Genomic DNA, 21,872 nt, shown 5'->3' on the forward strand with positions numbered 1-21,872 from the left:
TTGGGGTTCAGTTTGTTATTCTTTCTCTAGTTCCTTAAGACATAAAGTGAGGTTGCTTATTTGGGATCTTTCTTGCTTCTTGATGTAGATATTCATTGCTATGAATTTCTCTCTTAAAACTGCTTTCACTGTAGCCCATAAGGTCTGGTATGTTGTGTTTCCATTTTTGTTTGTTCCAATTTTTTCTTAATTTCCCCTGTAATTTCTTCTTTGATCTATTGGTTATTCAGGGAAATGTTTATCTTCCATGTGTTCATGAATTTTTTAGTTTTCTTCTTTTATTGATTTCTAGACTTATGCCATTGTTGTCAGAGAAGATGCTTGGTATAATTTCAAATTTGAATTTGCTATGACATGTCTTATGGCCTAACATATGATCTATCGTAGAAAATGTTCCATGGGCACTTGAGAAGAACACATATTCTGATGTTGCTGGCTTGAATGCTCTGGATACGTCTGTTAGTCCTTTGGTCTACAGTGTTGTTCAAATCCACAGTTTCCTTATTGTTTAACTGACTGGTTATGGTCTATCCATTGTTGAGACTGAGGTACTAAAGTTCCCAATTCTCATTGTATTTTTTTTATTTCTCCTTTTAACTTTGTTAACTTTGCTTTAAATATTTAGGTGCTCCAGTGTTGGGAACATAGATATTGACAATTATTATAGCTTCTTGTTATTGACCCTCCTATCATTATACCTTGGTTTTCTTTGCCTCTTTTTTCCATTTTAGTTTAAAGTATATTTTGTCTGGGGGCGCCTGGGTGGCTCAGTCGGCTAAACATCTGACTTTGGCTCAGGTCATGATCTCACAGTTCATGAGTTCAAGCCTCGCATCAGGCTCTGTGTTGACAGCTCAGAGTCTGGAGCCTGCTTCGGATTCTGTGTCTCACTCTCTGCTCCTCCCCGGCTCACACTCTGTCTCTCTGTCTCTCAAAAATGAATAAATGTTAAAAAAAAATTTTAGTATATTTTGTCTGATATAAACTTACCACAGATTCCCCTGCAATGTCTGTGGTGCAAGATCAAGTAGAAACTCCCACAAAGTGACCCACATGCTTGGGAAGGCTAGCTGTTCCCCCTGGGTTGTCATTTCCCACCAGAGGAACTAAAGACTCCTTTGAGTTCACTGCATGGTCTGCATAGGCTGGGGAAAGGGCAATGTGGTCAAAGTGTAGCCTCTTCTCCTTCCCTTCTAGTGCAATCCGTCTTGTCTCTGAGGTGTGGGGGATGCTTCAGCCTCACCCCTGTGATTTAGGATTGTTTCGGCAGTGTCTTGTTCCTCAGTATATATTAACTCTTCTTCTTGTGAGAGAGATCAAAGTCAGGAACAGCCAAGATGTAGCCATCTTGGTGATGTCACTTGTATTTGATTTTTAAGTATGGCATAGAATATGGCTCCATTTCCTTCCTAAAACTATATGCAATGAAATCACTTATCTGGGAACACTAAATGATAAAACCATCCTTTACACATTTATTTATTAAGATATGATAGATTGATAGGTTTATTTTTAAGTTCTTCAGTGTATTACTTTCTTTTTTTTGATATTAATGTTTTATTGAAAAAGGTACATGAAAACCACCCATGTATACAATCCCAGGTGAACATAATAAGCAAGCCTCCTTACACCTTCTTTTGTCTTCTAAAAGCTTAACTTCTTTGGAGTAATGTTTTGCACATTTCAGCAATAGTATCCCAGTTAACTTGGTTCCTTTTTCTCCAGGTTCAAAATAAAATCAAACTCCTCTAGAGTCAGGGGATGAATTGAGAGTCTCTGGCGAGTAAAGAGAGCCATACATATATTTTTTTAATGTTTAGGGTTTTTATTTAAATTCCAGTTAGTTAACATATAGTGTAATATTAGTTTCAGGAGTAGAATTTAGTGATTCATCACATACGTACGACATCCAGTGCTCATCACAAGTGCACTCCTTAATCCCCATCACCCATTTAGCCCATCCCACACCACCTCCCCTCCAGCAACTCTCAGTTTGTTCTCTGTAGTTAAGAGTCTCTTTTATGGTTTGCCTCTCTAAGAGAGCCATATTTTTTAAGGGCTTGGTGATGAGTTTTGAGCTCAGCCAGGGTAATGAAATGCTTCATCATTGGAACAAACTGTACGTCTACCAAGGACAATTTGGGATTGTCTTCTTTGCTGTATGGGTCATAATGGGGATTGTTTTTCTCAAAATGTGTGTGGTCTGGGTAAGCCTCCTTCATAAGCTTCACAAGTTCTGTGATGCCTGGCTTTTTGCAGTTGCTATGGTAGGAGAAGTCTTCTCCCTCCAGCTTCATGGCTGGAAGGAAGTTCCAGGCCTGTCTTGGTAGTTTCAAACACCATCCCAGCATCCCAGTCTGCTTGGACTGTGCTTTAAGATCCTCAGTACTGAACTTTACATCTAGGCCTTTGTCTGATTGGCTTTCTGACTCTGACTTGCATTAGCCAGGAACTGATTCCTCCCACAGTTTTTAAGGGCTGGTCTTCCCAGGGCTAGAGTTACCCACTTTAGCTGATGTCTCTGCTGGAATCTTGTTTTTCCTGCTGGCCTCTTACTGTCTGGCCCAGTAGGCTCAGCAGCCCAGCCAGCCTCTTCCGGGGCCAGCCTCTTCCGGGTCTCCCTGTGGGGATGTTCTCTCGAAGCACTGACCCTACCACCCGACAGACCTATGACTTTTATCTTTTTTTATTTATTACAGCTTTATAATAAGCCTTGATATTTGGTAGGATAAGCCTCCTCATTTTGTTAATCTTTCTCATGAATGTCTTGGATATCTTAAGATCTTATATTTCGTAAATATTTAAAAAAATCTTTCTAAGCTATCAACTAGAATTTCATTGACGTTGTAGAATAATTATTTATATGGACTATTGTCATCCATAATCATTGTATACTTCTGAATTTAGTTATTCTATTATTATTTCCATAGTTTTATGTTTTTTTTCTTAAATTCTTGCAGGACTTTATTGTCATTATTACATATAAAGTTCGTTGTTATTATGAATGGCATTTTTAAAAATCTGATATTTACTAATGTGGAATCAATAAATGTGTACCACTCAGAAATACCTTTAAGAACGAACCTGTTGGGGATGCCTGGGTGGCTCAGCCGGTTGAGTGTCTGACTTCGGCTCAGGTCATCATATCACCACTCCTGGGTTTGAGCCCCCACATCAGGCTCTGTGCTGACAGCTCAGAGCCTGAAGCCTGCTTCAGATTCTGTGTCTCCCTCTCTTTCTGCCCCTCCCCCTGCCCACACTCTGTCTCTCTCTTGAAAATAAACATTAAAAATATGTTTTTAAATAAAAAAAGAATGAACTTGTTACATAGTGTTCAGTCAGATAACAGCCTAAGTTGTCTACCTCTGGGATCCATTACAGTATTTGATTCAGATACACACTCTCCCTAGGCAGCCCCCAGCCAATGACTGAGCATGATCAGCATATTAGGGCCTCGTGTTGATTTCTCTATACAATACTTTTCTATAGGCAATTTTTGCCCTACAGCTCTCTGCTGGGCTGCCTACAGCTTTTTTAGAGTTGCATTGGTCTTTTGCAGTTCTTTGTCCTATTTTTTTTTATATTTGTGAAGGAACAACAAATTTCATAAAAAATAAGGCTTAGTTTAAAATATTTCCATAAATTTATAATCTGAAAAGCTCTCATTGTGCTAATTAAATAATCTGTAACCTCTTTGTCATCAGCATTCTATCAACAGAATTCGTAATGTGATGGGACTTTCCATGTCCCAAGATTCAATTTATCATGCTGGGTTTTCACCAGAGGGAATGAAGGTTTCATGAACCATGGTCAAAAATCATCTGATTACATTTCAGTCCTAAACCCAACTTGCCTTTCCCAACCCAGAACACATTTTTATTTCCAGTTGGAACAAATGTGATCTGCCAAAGAATTTGAGTTCATATTGTTACTGAAATATAGGAAACTTATAGGAAAGTACATGAGAAATCATTAAAATGCACTCATAAATTTTCACATTGTCAAATTTAGAGAAATATAATACAGGTTAATTAAGCCAGGGGATATGAATACTGCACCAAAAATTCAGTTTACATCCAGGTTACTGATGCAAACATTTGTTACCACATATGGCTTTAAATATTTCAAGACATTGGGTTTGATGTTTATACCCCACAGTGTGTGAATCTTCCATATGGTGGCTTCCTATTATACATACTATTTGAGTTATATGGTTGAGTGATAGAAGTTTTTATTTCAAATGCTAGTGGATGTATTCATGTACACACACACACACACACACACACACACGCCTATGCCCACAAATTTACACAAGCTTTAGAGCTTATCATGAGCCTTTGAGACCAACAAAATAGCCCTAGCTATCAGTCTAAATAGATGTTGGAGATATGTTTTAGCAAAGTATAGAATTATTTTTTGTAGGCTATTTTATTTATAACGGATACAATTCCAACTCAACATTGTCTTCAATGTTAATGGCAATAAGTAATTTAAACTTTGCCTTGTTGCTTAAAAAACAGCTATATACCCAAGCTATATACCCAACTTCATCATCTTCTTCTTGCTTTCTATATATTGAAGAAGCAAATATAATTAATGACTCATTTAGATTATCCAGTGAGTAAGAAGCTCTAGTTTGAGTGGGAAGTCTACAAAAATGGTAAAACAAAGAAGAGACTTGGGATTGCTTGCTCAGGGCCTATAGATAAATGCTTCACCTTACCAACAGAGTAGCATTTTCTGTGTTTCTTTTCTTGTTGACATGCCCTGAGACCAGAAGCCTGACAGTGTTTGACCATGCAGCAGTGGTAAGAAAAGTATGGTGTTATTTTAAAAGGACTTTTCAATTGTAACGAACCTTTTCAATTAACAGAAACATGACTAAAGGATTAAACAAAAATCATTGTCTTAAAGACTTAATACAAAATTCACCCAATAATCTGAAATGATGCATTTTGAATACTCATCACACAAATCATCAAAAAATAGATTTTTAATATTTATTTATTTATTTATTTATTTATTTATTTATTTATAAGTGCTCAGCCTAGAATGCAAGCATCCATTTCTCTTTGTGCTTAGTAATGGTGGACCTTTGTAATCATGGATTCTTAAAAATAAAAGATTGGGGAAGTGCCTCCGCAGGGGAATCATATATGTGAGGAGAGATGATAGACAGATAGATAGATAGATAGATCTCTGTTTCTGCAATGATAAGTGTAACTTCTACTCACCAAGACCTCTTAGGAAACAAAAATTCTCAGAGTTCAGACATCTCAGTTTACCATAATGTTAACCACTCTTCCTTGCTTACTAGCAATTGCAGAAACAATTGTACCACATGCAAGACAAAGAATAAATAACCAAGAATTTGGTTACTTAAGGGGCACTTGCTCTTACAGAAACTCACACAAACAAATTGATTGGAGTTGATCTACATAAGGATATGGGTTGACATTGCACGGGTCAAGACCAAATTTTATGTCACCTGTAAAGCATTAGCTCCTGTTTCCCTTTCTCAGAGCCCCAGCTTTTCTATGGTGACAGAAGAGGTAGATCTTGGGATGACCAGATTGCTTTGTCTAACAAATGGGGCATTTATGCTGCAACAAATATCCCTTCACTTAATAATGGTAGTCATTCACCTCTGGTGCAAGTGACAGTAGCTGAGATTTTTTTTTTTCCAGCAAACCAATAATGGAGAAAATTTAATCCAAATGAGAAATGGGCAAAGATCATAACTGAAGTAGAAATTTTTTACAGATGAGGGAGAGTTAGAAGAGAAGGGCATGTTTACATGTAGTCTGCCTCTGAATAAATATAAATAATAACATAAATTCAGTTTAAACTTATGTGGATAATAACTATGGAAAAGGAAATTGCCTCTTAGGTTAATTGTTGCCAGATGCTCCTATTTGTAAGTAGTATGATCCAATGCTACCAAATTTGCTACTGTAATCTGACTGATGTTTTAATGGATTACATAAAACTAATTAGTCAAATCAGGATATATGAGAGACACTAACTACTTTTTATAATTTGTTTTCATATTAAATTTCCATTCTTGGAAATATATTATCTTCTAAACAGTCATTTAAGTACTTTTTGTGAGATATATGTCACAAACGTCTAGCTTTAAACATAACATTCTATTGTCCCATTTTTTAATATTGCTGAAAAAAATATTAGCAATATTTATTTTTCCTAGGTATATTTTCCAACATTTTCTCCATTAGTATGAGCTTTATAGTGTTTGCCTTATACTAGTACATAGGAAAAGACACACTTTATTCACAGTTACATTTCTAACAACACATACAACGTTTGGCTTTGTACCTATTACATATTAAGAAGATAGGTTATCATTTAGCTATGTTAAAATTATAATACTGCCAAAAAATTTAAAATATTCCATCTTTAACATTCTTTCACTTTATACTTTAAAAAATCAGATGGCTTATCTGAATATATTGTACATTTTTTATAGCTAACAAAATCATAGAGACTATTTCAGCCTGTAACTTGTAAGCACAGCACCATAAGTAACACTTTAATTGTGTACATTGGCTTTATTTCCAACACATGAAAAATATTTACTAGTTTTACTATACTGTTATACTCACACTTGATGTCGCTATCTTCATTTGTATAGTAAACCCTGTCTCTTGCTCAGCCCAAGCTCATTGCTCCAGAAATAATCCCTTCTTTACCTTACATCATCACTTTCCCACTCTACTGGATCATTCCCATCAACATGTACATAGACTGTTATCTCTTTAAAAAAAATGGTTTTCAGACTCCACTTTCTCTGTGAAAGACTTTCCTATTATTCTGCTCCCCTTTGTAGTAAAACACTGAAAATATGTGTTGTTTTCCCCCTTCTCACATGTTCTCACTTCATTATGTTTTTCCTCATCACCTATTAAAAATGGTGTCATGAAGATCACTATCAAAGTAACTAAAGTCAATTTACTTGACCTGTAGGTAGCATTTGAAATAGATTACCATACCCTTCTTCTTTATCTACTTTCCCACATTTCTTCCAAGACTTTACTCTCCAGGGATTTACCCTGCCTCAGTGGTCATTCCATCTCAGCCCCCCCTTGCTGGTTCTTCTTTTTCTCCCCAGTCTCTAAATTAGAACATTTCCAGTCTCAGTCTTTGGTCTTCTTCTTTTCTTTATGCTCATTCTGACGGATATCTCACCTATTTTCATGGCTTTAAAAATTAGTATATGCAGAAGACTTCTAAAGTTACACCTCTTATCCACAGTGCTCCAACAGACTGCAGACCTATAAATCTAGTTGTCTACTTGACATCTCTACTGGATGTCTAGTTGACACCTCAAACTGAACATACTTCAGAATGAATCCAGTCTCAATTACCCCTCCCCATATCAGCCCCAAATACAGGTCATGCCCACTATTTTCCAGCACTTACGCCAACGTAAGTGGAAACATCCTTGAATCCCCATTTTCTCTTACAAACTACACCCAATATATCAGAACATTTGTTGTCTTTAACTTCAAAATATATTCAAAATCCAAATATTTCTCATCACCTGTGATCACAATTGATTCCCCGGATTACAACAGTCTCCCAACTAATTTCTGCACTTTTGTCCATTGGAGTCTATTATCAACACAAGCGCCAGAATTTTTTTGGGAAACACTCTTAGAATTGGCACCTTTAGGGGCAAGGGATGGTGAGACCATCTTTAGGCAAAGGGAAACGTTGCACTGTGATACAGTCTCAGGAAAGGTCACTCAGTCCCACAAGAACCTCTGAAACTTGAGTGGCCCTTCTGAGTGGTCTCAAGGTGGATGACAAGTGGCAGAGCCTTTAGCTCCCCATTAACCACTAATGAATGTAGGCTGCCCTCAGAGCAGAGTGAGACTTGGGTGAACGGGCCCCCTCCAGCTGAGGGCAAGGAGAGGAAAGTGTCATAGTTGGAAGCTATCAGGCAGCAGCACAAACAGCAAGTGCAGAATGGGTCCTCCAGTTCTGAAGGGACATGTGGTTGGAGCATCACCGTATCTACCATACGATCCGTTGAAAATCACTGGTCTTAAGAAAACAATTAGGAGAGGAAGCAAGTGGAATTGGGCCAAGTTGAAATTTTAGAAGAGAATATTGCTAGGTTAGCTGACAAAATACAAATTCCATCTCTTCCTATGAACTTCAACTGTACTGTTTACAAAAACTGTGAATTGTAAGGTACTTTCAAATGGGCATATGATTAATGATTCAAGAGAGAGTAAGTCTGAAGGTGTCAACTATGTGATAGGAATTTAATCATTCAGTGGCTTCAGGAAGGTTCCTTTATTACCAGATATCTTTCTACTTTGTTCCTTTCTGCATGAAATCAGTTCCAAAAGTAGTCATTCGTTCCTTCAGCTTATATTTTTCTTTTGTTTAAAAATATATGCACTCTACAAAGGAAAACTCATTAAACCCTTTTGGTCACTACAATTCATTTTTTTATCAAAACTGTCAACATTCAATAAGACTATTGACCCTTTATGTACTAGATGCTGTGTGAGGTTGTGAGCTTACGGAGGTGAATGAATTTCTAAATGATTTCAAGGAACTCTGCAACTTAGTAATGGAAAAAAAGAGAAGGTAAAGGCACATTATTTCAATGCAGCTTGATATGTGCATCGACAGAGATTTGCCCAGGGTCCTGGTCAAAGGTCACCAGAGAGGAATCCTGGAGGACAAGTAGGGTTAATCAGTTGGAGACTAGAGGTGGAAGTAATATTTCAGACAGAAAAAGCTGTCTCTGTAAAGGTTAGGAGGTCACAAAGGATACACAGCACACTGGAACTTACACGGATCCGTAGCCCTGGGACAGAGAGCCTGAGGAAGGCAAGCTGTGGTGGGAGGGAGGCTGAAGCCACAGGCGGGAAGAAATGCAATCATACACAATTGGTTTTCAAACTCAGCATTTCTTTAGCAGAATAGGGAGCATTTTTGGAAGGAAAAATGAGTTGGAACATGACAATCAGAAATTGTAGATTTTTTTCCTTTATTAGTAATTTACAACATATTTAAAGCATACACATCCTCCTTTCCCAAATTCTCAAGAGATTCACAAAAAGTGATAGTCTTTTTCTTGCATTTGTGACTGTTGCCTATACAGGGAATCCAGTGCAAGATACAGATATTCTTACCCTATAAAAATGCCACATATGTATGCATATAAAACTGTGTATGCTTGGGGCACCTGGATGGCTCAGTGGGTTGAGCGTTGACTCTTGATTTCAGTTCAGGTCATGATCTCACTGTTTCTGAATTTCAGCCCCCCATCTGGCGGTGTGCTGATAGTACAGAGCCTGCTTGGGATTCTCTCTCTCTCCCTCTCTCTCTCTTCTCTCTCTCTCTCTCTCTCTCTCTCTCTCTGCCCTCCCTGGCTCATTCTCTATGTCTCTCTCTCAAAAATAAATAAAAATTAAAAAAAAAAAAAGAAAATCATTAAAATTGTTTATACTCAATTTCAAAGCATTTATAGATTTCCTAAAGCTCATACATTGTTGCTTTAGGATGCTAAGTTAAGAAACCCAGATGTAGCATTTATGTATCAATTTGGTAAGAATAGGGCCAGTATATTTGTTCTTCTCCTCCCCCTCCTGCCACAAATCTCTTCCCAGAGTACATGATGTTAATTCTAGTTGCCAATTCATTCATTTAGTGACACCCATAATAATGATTTATTACACCACTCAGCTTCTGGGCAGGGCCAGATGTATATCACCCTGGTCATGCAACCCCTTTCTCTGTGAGTGTATAAACTTTCAGGGAATAGTGCCTTTCCTTATGCCTAGTGTAAATCACTCAGATGGTATTATAGCCCTATTTCCTTCTGTTTTGTCCTCACTGGATTTGGAAGCAAATGTGAAAACAGCTTAAAAAGTCATTTACCTGTTGTAAGTATAGCTGCTTAAAACAGGAGGGCCATCTTTTATAGTTATGAGATGTCACAATGACTTTATTGGGGAGACAGATTTAATCAATGTCACTGATGGAACTGTATTAAATAATTACACTTACTCTTTTGACTTTTTCTCTAGTTGGCACTTGAAAAAGCTATCCTTTTGTTCTGGATCACAGTGGAAATCTTTTGTTATAGTGAGAAAGTTAAAGCGTTTTTCTTTGTCTTCATTTATTTCTCCTTTGCCACTTCTTTATACCTTTCAATGTAGACTTAATTTATACCAGAACATGCATACTCATTGGATTAAATGCTTACATCTTAAATTTAAAAAATTTTTTAAGTGTTTTATTTATTTTTGAGAGAGAGAGAGAGAGTTCGAGCGGGGGAAGAGCAGAAGGAAAGGGAGACACAGAATCCGAAGCAGGCTCCAGGCTCCCAGCTGTCAGTGGCAGAGCCTGATGCAGGGCCTGAACTCACGAACCATGAGATCATGACCTGAGCTGAAGTCGGATGCTTAACCAACTGAGCCACTGAGGGGCCCCTTAATGTCTTCATTTATTTTTGAAAGAGAGAGGGGTGGGGAGAGAGGGGAAGACACAGAATCCGAAGCAGGCTCCAGGCTCTGCTCTGTTAGCATAGAGCCGCACGTGGGGCTTGAATCCATGAGCCCTGAGTTTGTGACCAAAGCCGGAGTCAGATGCTTAATCGACTGAGACCCATCTTTGGCTCCAGTCATGATCTCGTGGTTTGTGAGTTGGATCCCTGCATTGAACCCCTAGCAGTCAGCACAGAGCCCACTTCGGATCCTCTGTTAACTTCTCTCTCTGACCTGCTCGCGCTCTCATACACTCTCTCTCTCTCAAAAATAAATAAGCATTAAAAAAAAATGTTTAGGGGCGCCTGGGTGGCTCAGTAGGTTAAGCGTACGACTTCAGCTCAAGTCATGATTTCACATGACCTCAAGTCCCATGATGGGCTCTGTGCTGACAGCTCAGAGCCTGGAGCCTGCTTTGGATTCCTTGTCTCCCTCTCTCTCTGCCTCTCCCCTGATCATGCTCTGTCTTTCTGTCTCTCAAAAATAAATAAACATTTAAAAAAATTTAAAAATAAATAAAAATGTTTAAAAGAAAGCATGATATATAATTGTACAACTTCTAGATAACATAAAAGTGAAGACATCTTTTTATTTACTGTCAATTTATTTATTTTGAGAGAGAGAACATGAGTGGGGAAGGGGGAAGAGAGAAGGAGAAAGAGAATCCCAAGCAGGTTCCGTGCTGTCAGCATAGAGCCCTGTGCAAGTTTCCATCTCACAAACTGAGATTGTGACCTGATCCAAAAATCAGTGGTTGGATACTTAATGGATTGAGACACCCAGGCACCCCAAGTCACACTTTTCATATACTAGAGACATTACTTTCAGTTAGAAACAATCTTCAGAAGTCACTAGAGGATTGTAACATGTAAACCTACTTATTAACCACATTGAAATTAATTTATTAGTCTGTTTCATCCAGCACGATTCTGAGGGCATATGACCCAAGAGTCAGGCACACTCTTTTACCTAAACAAATACCCAAGGTGAGTTTCCTGATCTTTCAAAAGGAAAGTAAAACAAGAAGTAAAGGAAAACTTGGCTTATACCATTCATATATTTTTTTCTTATTGGATCACATCTTTGATATATATATACTTTTGTATTTATTCACCCAATCCTATTTGACACCCAGAAACCTTCTTAGGTGCTAAGGATGCAGTCATTCTCACTACTGTCATGGAGTTTACAATTGGGTGGTAAAGGATGTAATCACACATTATTGTATGTCATAACCAGAATATCACAATTCTGACTCAGTCATTTAAAAGTGTATATTTACATTAAATATCATATGTTAAGTTAACTTTCAAACCCAGAAGTGATACATAAATTGACTAGCAATATCCAGGTATCAAGCCATATATCATCATTGTGTTGTAAAAATTACAAATTAACTCATAAATTTCAGATATTACACTAAGTGAATGAACGAAGTATTAGTAAATCCACAACCCTGGAATACAAAAATAAAATTTTGTTTTTATACAAATTAATAATGTTTAAAAAAACCCAGAATCTTAAACACAGGCAATTTTGGATCTTTTTGCCACCCCTGCCCCAGGAGCTTACCTAAATTCTGAATGATGGAATCTTACGTGGTACCAAAACATTGATTAGAAGAGAAGTCAACTGAGGCATAGGATGTTGGCTAAAATACCCCTTCATTTGTTCAACTTCAGCCACTATTTCCTGAGTTATGTGCCATTTATTAGCTTGCATGCCATTCTAGAGCACAGAAATCTTTGGGAGGTTATCTTTGGTCCTATCACCCATATGTCCCCACACTGCTATTTTCTCTTGACTCTAAATGGGAAGGGGAACAAAATTTCCCACTGATTTCCAAATCTCTAAATCTATTTTGAGATTTCTACCTACATCTTCCACACCTGCACCCCCCCCCCCAGAATCTTCCCTTCTTTTCCACACAGGATCCTGACTTGCTTTTCCAGTATGCATTAACGTTTATTTATTTTGAGACAGAGAGAGACAGAGCATGAACAGGGGAGAGTCAGAGAGAGGGAGACACAGAATCTGAAACAGGCTCCAGGCTCTGAGCTGTCAGCACAGAGCCTGACACAGGGCTCGAACTCACAGACCGCGAAATCATGACCTGAGCCTAAGTCGGCCGCTTAACCGACTGAGCCACCCAGGTGTCCCACTTTTCCAGTATGCATAAGAAAAATGAGAGAAAAAAGGGAAATCCCTGTTTTCTAATACGAGACAATGGCAGAAACAGGATGGTGATCCCTACAAGAAGGGAAACAAATAAGGCCAACCCAAATCACTCCAATTTTTCCACTATTATTCATGATTGTAAATGAATTGTTTAGCTCTAATCTTCAGTTTATTTACTTGTAAAATAAGGATAAGATTAGTATCTACTGCATCAGATTGCATAAGACTTTAATGAGATAACTAAAAACCTAAGCTTTGTACCTAGCACATAAAAAACTTAGTTTGGTGCCTAGCACAAAATAACAGATAATGGATGCCATGTGTTATATCATTTTCACTATTCTAGTATAAAAATAGAAACTATATTTATATAAATATATAATATTTTGGGGGGTCCCTGGGTGGCTCAGTCGGTTGAGTGTCTGACTTCAGCTCGGGTCATGATCGCACAGCTCATGAGTTCAAGCCCCGCGTAGGGCTCTGTGCTGACAGCTCAGATTCTGTGTCTCCCTCTCTGTCTCTGCCCCACCTCCCACTTGTGTTCTCTCTCTCAAAATAAATAAATAAACATTACAAAAAAATGTTTAATATTTTGGAATAAAAATTTCATAATTATTACAATTTTTTAATAGATGTTTGTTCAGTGTTGCTGTACCTTAGTGATATCTAGAGATAAGTTTCTTAACAGTAACAGTTCCTTTTCCATCCAGTCTCACTTGGGTCATTCTCACATTTGCATTTTGGAATTGTTTTTTGTGAGCTAAATTAGTAAATCTTTTCAGGGGTAAAACAGAAGGGTTAAAAGATTTAAATTCCAATATCATCTGAATACATTGATCATTAAATTTTTAATGATACAATTAAATGATAAAATCATAAAAGTTGGGGGGCATCTGGCTGGCTCAGTTGGTAGAACATGTGATTCTTGATCTCAGGGTTGTGAGTTCGAGCCCCACATTGGGCACAGAGATCAGTTAAAAAAAAATCATAAAGCTTAGAAGAACTTTGAATAGTTGTGGTTTTTTTTCTTTTCTTTTTTTTTTTTTTAAGTCTATTGCATTATCTTCATGTAGGGCATAATGAAGTGAAAACACTTTGCAGACAAAAGATGATCAAATATTTAAATGCCTTTAGAAAAGGAGATAAAAAGTCTGCCTCATCAAGCCATTCTAGGGTCTAAAAACAAAATGCCTAAACTAAGGAGCCTCTGCTGCTGTTCAAAGGCTGTTTTATGCCCCCCACCCCACCCCGCAAAGGCCAGGGGAAACAGTTCCTACTCTGAATGCAAGAAGATATGAAAACAAAATTGTTGCTTCCATTGTTAAGCACACTTTCTAAATTCTACCTAAACATTTGCAACTAATAGCAGATATTGTAAGACCTATGATTTGAATAATTACCTTTAATAGTAAATGTTAGGTCTCTTCAATTTCTCAGCTGTGAAATTTTGTGAGTCACTCACTGCATGCAACTTCACACATTTATATCCTTTATTTTTATAGATTTTCTGAAACCCAACTTCTTCAATTATCCCTTTTTTTCTGATTTATGTTTAATATAATTAAAGTAGATATTGTTCTTCTCTTCAATGTGACATTTTCCTGCCACACTTGACTCAAAAATGGACTGCTTTTAACAGAGCTAGCGATATGTTGGAAACAAAATCAACTAGACCATTACAAACACAAATACTTAAATGCTCAGTTTTATTTTCTTCTTGTAAGCCACTAACAAAAGGGATAATTACAGAGACAACCAATCTAAATTAAAAAAGAAGTATTTTGTTGGGAAAAAAAAGACCCAAGATTGAGACATATCCCCATAATTAATGAGCGGTCTGACCTCATTAACATCTTCTAATTTCAATTTATTTATCCTCAAAATAGCATATATGTTTCACTTGTGTTACCCTTTCATAAGATTTTAAGGTGAATTTCAGTTTAGACAATAGGAAACATTCACAACTCTGATCTTTACTATTATTGTTGTTACTACATAAGTACTCTACTTCACCAAATCAAATGTATATGCTAAATACAAGTTGTCTTTATTAAAATTCCAACAATAGCTTATTCTAATTTCGAAGATTAAAAATAATACTTTCTCTGACAATTTCATGAAGTAACGAAGAAGATGCTTTCTATGAGTGATGACGCTTCCTCTGCAAATAACATGGCACACAAATCAAAATGGCTTAAGCTATATGAAAAATTCATTATCTCATTTACTGGAAGTCTCAAGGTCATGCAGGAGCATCCTTGCTCTGCCGTGGTATTATTATTCGTGGTATGAAAAGTTTAGTGTCCCGGTTCCATGCAACAATGCTGGGAAAGGCATTGTCTAATGGGGGCAGTAACAATATCATTTGCCAACAACACTCTCTTCCCATCTGTTGGCCAACATTTTGTCAAAGGTCTTATGTCAATCCAGTCAGTGGCAATGGCAATGGGATTATCATAACTGGTTATGCTAGGGTGTCCAATGCAATAGCTGGTAGCCACATGTGTCTATTAAAGTGAAATTCATAGTAATTTTTAAAATGAATGAATGGATAAATGAATTGACAGTAATTAAATTAAATTTAATTTAAAGTTTAGTTTTGCGGTCTTACTTGCCACATTGCAAATACTCAATAGCCCCATGAGGCTAATGGCTACTATATTGGGCAGTGTAGAAATAGAATATTTCTCTCGTCACAGAAATTCCCATTGGACAGTGTGGGAACTTTAGATAAATCAGGATTCACCTCTGAGCTAGAGCAAGGATCAACTTTGCTGAAAGCTGGATATCTGAACAAATTATGTTTCTATCTACCAAGGAATAAATAAACATTGTATTTGGGCATATGACATGCTATATCTGCTACATAATTTTTTGAGGAACACATTGTCACATCACACAAGCCTTACTATCAGCACTTCATATCCTGTATACCTCTCCCCTGCACTATATTTTAGATGGCACGTGGACAAGTGGCAGGGAGATTTACATAATAATATCTGTCAATTAGAGTTGGCTCAATAAATTGGACATAAGACAACTACTTAAAACTAAAAATTAAAAAAAAACTGTCTGAGAAGATAGCATAGAAAAATATATGAATGAATTATACCACTCTCCATAGCAAAATAAATGTGTCCATATTTTAATTTCTGCATGGTTTTTCTTTCATTTTGCCAGATATCAAATGAAAACGTATTTTATATTTAGGAAGTATAGCCTATTGTTTAAAACTAATGGTCGGCTTTATCTATAGGGAGAAATTTATAAGAGTCCAATGGAAAATTGATTCCTACATAGTTTACTTCCTGTCTTCAAGGCAAATTAACTATCTAACATGAAGAAATGTGATTCCCAAGGCATTCCAGTTTGCATGTAGCAGTCTCGATAGCTTCTCTTGCTGCTTCACTATGCCCCTCTCCATCAAAGGGAAGATACCAACTAGGAATACTGGAATAGTCCCAAAATTCTACTGAACTACTCATGTTATTACAAAGTCTAAGACGAAGAATAATGGTTTGATAATTATTGAAGACTTTCTAATATAAATGGAACAATAGATGTTGGTTATGTTCGAGTTATAAAAAAAAATTGAATGGAAAAAAAATTGAATGGAGATTCCAGGAGAAAATGTTAGAATGCTTTCTGGTAGCTGAGATAAAGGATGTTCTCTCTTACACAGGAAAGAAAAGCAGGGCAAATATACTTCTCAGGTCACAAAGCACTAAGGCAATTTACTCCTGTCCGTATTTTTATCAACGGTCCTTCATCTATAATCCCTGGCCTCCGAGAAATTTGGGGCTTGGCGCATTCTCTCCCCAGCCTGAAGGTCATGCTCTGTTCTATTTGCTGTGACTGAAATAGCTGTGTGCTTTCATCCTAAATTCATGCTTTGGTTCCAGGACCATCTAAGCATCTGATTAGCTCCATCTTTTATCTCCCATCTCAGTGGCTTTAGACCTTCGGCCTCCCATTTCTGATGTTCCCTACGCACTCAGATTGATACAGAGCAGCAAAACTGGCTTTAGAGCCCTGGGTGGGACAAACCTGGCTTCCTCGAAGTCTACTTAATACCTTGCCAAAAGAAGTCTAGTCTCTGGAGCATGATCAACCTTTTTTTAAATAGTGAGTTTAAGCTTTTCGCTTATTTTGTGTCTCTCATCCATGCTTTATCACTAATTGAAATAAAAAAAATAACTAAACAAAAAGGCTTGAGAGCATTTTAAAGGTCATAAGAGTGAAGGGGTGCCTGAGTAGCTCCATGGGCTAAAGGACCAACTCTTGATTTCAGCTCAGATCATGATCTCGTGATGGTTCATGGGATTGATCCCGGTCTCATGCTCTGTGCTGACAGCATGGAGCCTGCTTGGGACTCTCTCTGCCAATTCCCCACTCACTCTCCATCAAAATAAATAAATAAACTTAAAAACAGGTCACAAGAGTGAACTAATTTCTTTTTTTGTTTTTAATTTATTTTCCAATGTTTATTTTTGAGAGAGAGGCAGAGCACTAGCAGGGGAGGGGCAGAGAGAGAAGAAGATACAGAACATGAAGCAGGTTTCAGGCTCTGAGCTGTCAGCACACAGAGCCCGACGCGGGGCTCAAACCCACGAACCATGAGATCATGACCTGAACCGAAGTCGGACACTCAACCCACTGAGTCACCCAGGTGCCCCGCCCTTTTTTAAAAAATAGGTTTCATGCCCAGTGCTAAGTCCAATGCAGGGCTTGAATTCACGATCCTGAAATTAAGACCTGAGCTGAGATGAAGAGTTGGATTCTTAAGTCACTGAACCACCCAGGCGCCCCAAGAGTGAACTAATTTCTAACATTTCATATTACATACATTATAGCATAAATTGGTCTCCCCTGTTATCTTATGTTGTCAGATATTTTAAATTGTATTTAGGTTGGGCTCATTAAAATCCATTTATGATTTGCATTTTCTTTGGTAATTATCTCTACCCCAAATGGTCTCAAACTACATATTTTACATATTTGATGGATCTGGATGTTTTATATGCATTCATTTAATTCCTTAATTAAAGCTGAAACATTGTTTTTAAGTCAAAATACATGCTCATAATTTTAAAGTTTTTAAGATAGCCTCAGGTGGTCATCATTATTTTAATATGACAAATGATCCTCCTAATTCCAGTCAGCTATCTTAAAAACCTTTGTTGGTTTTATGATGTGGCATACAGAAGATTATGGCTAAGGACAGCTTGAACACATAGGGGACAGGACACCATTTTTGAGCCCCAGGTACAATAATAACTGGGTGAACCTAGGTCATGTCTTACAGCTTCCCATTGTCTTAGTCTCATCATTTACAAGACTAGGGCTCCCATGGCTGCTGCAGGAGCAAGGCCTGTGTGAAAGGAGCCATGCTCCTTCCTGCCGCCCACTGCTGAAGGCAGAATGTTTTCATCACATACGGATCACACTTAGACTTGAGGGGATTGTGTGAGGAGAGTCAGGACGTGTCAGTCTTCTGTGGTAAAGGGCTTGGACTGGGAAGTACTGCTTTTCCATTTAGTGTGTCAATATCAAGTCTTGGTGTCTTAGTAGCTCCCATTTCTTGACCCCATGTTCATCTTGTCTTAAAAGCCCAGAGTTTGGAATGACCTGTTCTTGGCCAGCGTGTGGAGTTTCCACTAAAAACACTGGAGAGTTTGTCAAGATGACTTCAAATTTACTTTCATTGTTCAAAGTTGTATAGAACAGCAACAAAAATACAAAAAATTCAACTGAAAATACAGGCAAAGGACTTAAATAGACACTTGTCTAAAGGCAATATCCACATGGATAATAAGCACGTTAAAAGATTTTTAGCATCATTAGCTATTAGGATAATGCAAGCCAAAACCACACTGAGATAACACTTCACATCCAGTTAGATGATCATAATAAAAAAATAACAAGTCTTGGTGAAAATATGGAGAAATTAGAACTCTCATGCATTGCAGGTAGGAATGTGGAAAACAGCTTAGTAGTTTCTTAATACACTAAACATCGAGTTATCACATTAGCTAGCAATTCTACTCCTAGCTTTTTATTCAAGAGAATTCAAAACAGGCACTCAAACAAAAACTGGTACACAAATATTCATAATCACTCTATTCACAATAGCCATAAGATGGAAATAATCCAAATGTCTGTCGATGGATGAATGGATAAACAAATGTGTATATCCACACAATGCAATGCTATTCAGCCAAAAAAAAGAATGGAGTACCGATCTATAATACAACATAGGTGAACTTTAAAAACATTATGCTAAGTAAAAAAAGATGGGCACAAAGGCACATATTTTGTAAGATTCCATTTATATGAAATATCCTGAAAAGACAAACCCATAAGTACAGAAAGTAGATTAGTAGTTGTCATGGGCTGGAGGCAGGGGACTGGGGAATAATTGCTTACAGGGTGTGAGGTTCCCCTTTGCAACAATGAAAAAGTTCAGAACCAGATAGAGATGATGGTTGTACTACATCGCAAATTTATTTGATGCCATTGAATTGTATACTTTAAAATGATAATTTTTATGTTATGCGTATTTTAACACAATAAAACAAATTATGACTCAATTTACACAAAGTAGAAATTTACATTTCCACTAAAGCAAGAAGGCCTACCGTATGTGGGAAGAGAAATTCCATTCTTATCAGCTACTTGCAGCAGTGGAAAAGGGAATTTTTTTGTTTATATAGTTTTGTGATTTAAAGAAACAGCATTTCAAGGCATAATAAAAAATAATACTCTGGGGTGTTAATTTTCAAAGTTTTAGGCATGATCTTCAGCCAATCAAATTTTTGTTTGTAGTTCCATGCTGCTTTGTTCTAACTGCTAAATTACCCTCTTTCTCTTTTTTTCTTTCTCTTTTCTTTCATTAGCATCGTCTCTGTTCTGAGGTATAAGCTGGGCTTTCTTACAGTTTAGTGCAAAACCAATTATCTCTCAGTTATAGTGCGGTTTTTGTTTTCGTTTGTGGCCAGTGTTTCTCACACACTGTTGAGCATCAGAATAAAAAAAAAAATCTCCAAATTAAAATATTTGGCAGATAGTGATACAATAATGGGTTTTGGCTCCCTCTTGGCATTCTCATGTTTTTGAAAAGCATCACACATACAGTGTTGGCTATAATGAAGTAAGCAGCTGAACTAGAATTTAGGTTTTATTTCATCTACTTTAATGTGTAATACACATGAACAGAGAGATATTTAATAGTTATAACCCCAGTGGCAAACTGCGGTGTGAAAAAAGAATTATTCTTTATTTCTTTTTTTTTAAACTTTTTAAAAATGTTTATTTATTTCTGAGACAGAGAGAGACAGAGCATGAACGGGGGAGGGTCAGAGAGAGAGGGAGACACAGAATCTGAAGCAGGCTCCAGGCTCTGAGCTGTCAGCACAGAGCCCGACGCGGGGCACGAACCCACGGACCAGGAGATCATGACCTGAGCCGAAGTCGGACGCTTAACCGACTGAGCCACCCAGGTGCCCCTAATTCTTTACTTCTTAAAGTCTGATTCAGAACTATCTTCTCACTTACTGTTAAATTGCTAATTTAAACTGGTCCTTTCTGGGTTTAATTTCTATACAATGCAGTGATCAATTTCTCATTTAATTCAGGTCTGTGGTTCGGTCTTATTCTGGTTTAAAATTCTCTGTTTGTCCCCCCTATTTCCGGGTTGTTCTGCATTTCTGGTGGTCTCTGCACCCCTTCTCACATGCTGTCACCACCGGTGGGCTTCTCATCTCTGCCTGGCACAGGTGGTACCTTTAGATGGCTTGGATGAGGGCAGGGTGGTGGTCCCACAGAGAAGCAGCTTCATGTCACTAAGCCCCTACCTGTGACCCAGCCTACAGTTTTTGACAAAATATTTGCCTTAGTTGAGCCACAATTGAGTAAGTTAAATGCCTCAGCATTCCTCAAGGGTGTGGCATTCAGAGAGCCATCTCCCACTCTGCCAGGGACTCTGGGGTCCCTCACGCTGTCTTTGGGGCTTCTGCATGTGTGTCCCACTTGGGAATCCCAGACAAGAACACAGGCAGAGTGTCTCTGATTTCGCCTCACACTTCGGAGGGAACTCTGGTGTGGTTGCAAGTTTTTATTGTGCTCAGATGAAGAGGATGGTGCAGATTACTCAGTTTGAAGGAGCAGGAGACACTTGCAAAGGCTCACAAACAAATGGGATGATCCCTGCCCCCCTACCCCATCCAGCCCCAGCTAAATAAAAGCACCAAGTGCTTTCTTTCCTTCTCTCCCTTCCCTTCTTTCCTTTCTTCGTTTGCAAGAAAAATGGAAAGTTTAGGGCACCAGAGAATAACAATAGATTCGTAGTAGGATTGCATATGTATTTCAGTATGTTCAACTACATGAAGAAACACAGATTAATTTCCCTAGCTATCTGATTTTTATCACATGTATCCACCCAAATAAGCCAGGAGAGAAAGAATAGCAACAAAGAACAAAACAAAAACCTCTCATCCAGTAAAATTAGTTCGAATCATATTTAAATCTTTTTAAGTGATCGGTCAGACAATATTGGGTAAAATTTCAGAAATCTACTCCACTCGCCTGCTCTCTCCTGGATGGTATCTGGGTGCATGGAGGAGTGTTAACGCTTCAAGGGCGTGGTCTTTGGGAAAGAAAAGAATGTCTCTGAGCCGTGCAGTATCCTACCTACCTTCATCCCGCCCCTCCATCCCTGGCTTTCCCTCTGAAGTATCAGCTGCTGTCATGTGCGTGGTCTTTGCCTCTCCCCTCTAAGCCACCCGCTGCTACCTTCTGCTGAATCTGTGGCTAGAAAATGGCCCTTTCTCATCTTAGGGTGCTGACAGCTGTCCTTGAAAATCTTGTCTCTCAAGATTTGTTTGTGGAGCCTGCAGGGATCTGAGTTTGAGTCCCAAACTGCCCCAGGCCCAGGTACAGTTACAGAAATTCCTTACCTGCATGCGAGAACTTCCACATCCTACTACTGGCCACAACAATTGTAAGGCAGCACTGAATGAGAAGAATACAGACCCTCTCTGTGCCTGTGTATACAGTACAGCCAAGTTCTTTTCTATATGGCCACCCTTGGGGACGTTTGAGATACCCTACCATGCTGACTCCATCAGGACACCTGAAGAGAAATTAGCAGAAACTTCTGGGGTCTTG

At 38.0% G+C, this 21,872-nt stretch overlaps 1 protein-coding gene across 1 annotated transcript in view; it reads right to left on the reverse strand.

The window, feature by feature from the left end:
• Window positions 1-1,701: 1,701 nt before the first annotated feature.
• Window positions 1,702-21,872, reverse strand: part of LOC122225994 (thymocyte nuclear protein 1-like) — a 43,086-nt gene continuing 22,915 nt past the window's right edge. The window contains exons 3-4 of the mRNA XM_042948661.1: window positions 2,029-2,435; window positions 1,702-1,798 (exon numbers count right to left, since the gene is read on the reverse strand). Coding sequence (XP_042804595.1) covers window positions 1,702-1,798; window positions 2,029-2,435 — 504 coding nt within the window. The remainder of the gene's footprint in view (window positions 1,799-2,028; window positions 2,436-21,872) is intronic.

This window comes from Panthera leo, chromosome C1, assembly GCF_018350215.1.
Source record: "Panthera leo isolate Ple1 chromosome C1, P.leo_Ple1_pat1.1, whole genome shotgun sequence".
Lineage (NCBI taxonomy): Eukaryota > Metazoa > Chordata > Mammalia > Carnivora > Felidae > Panthera > Panthera leo.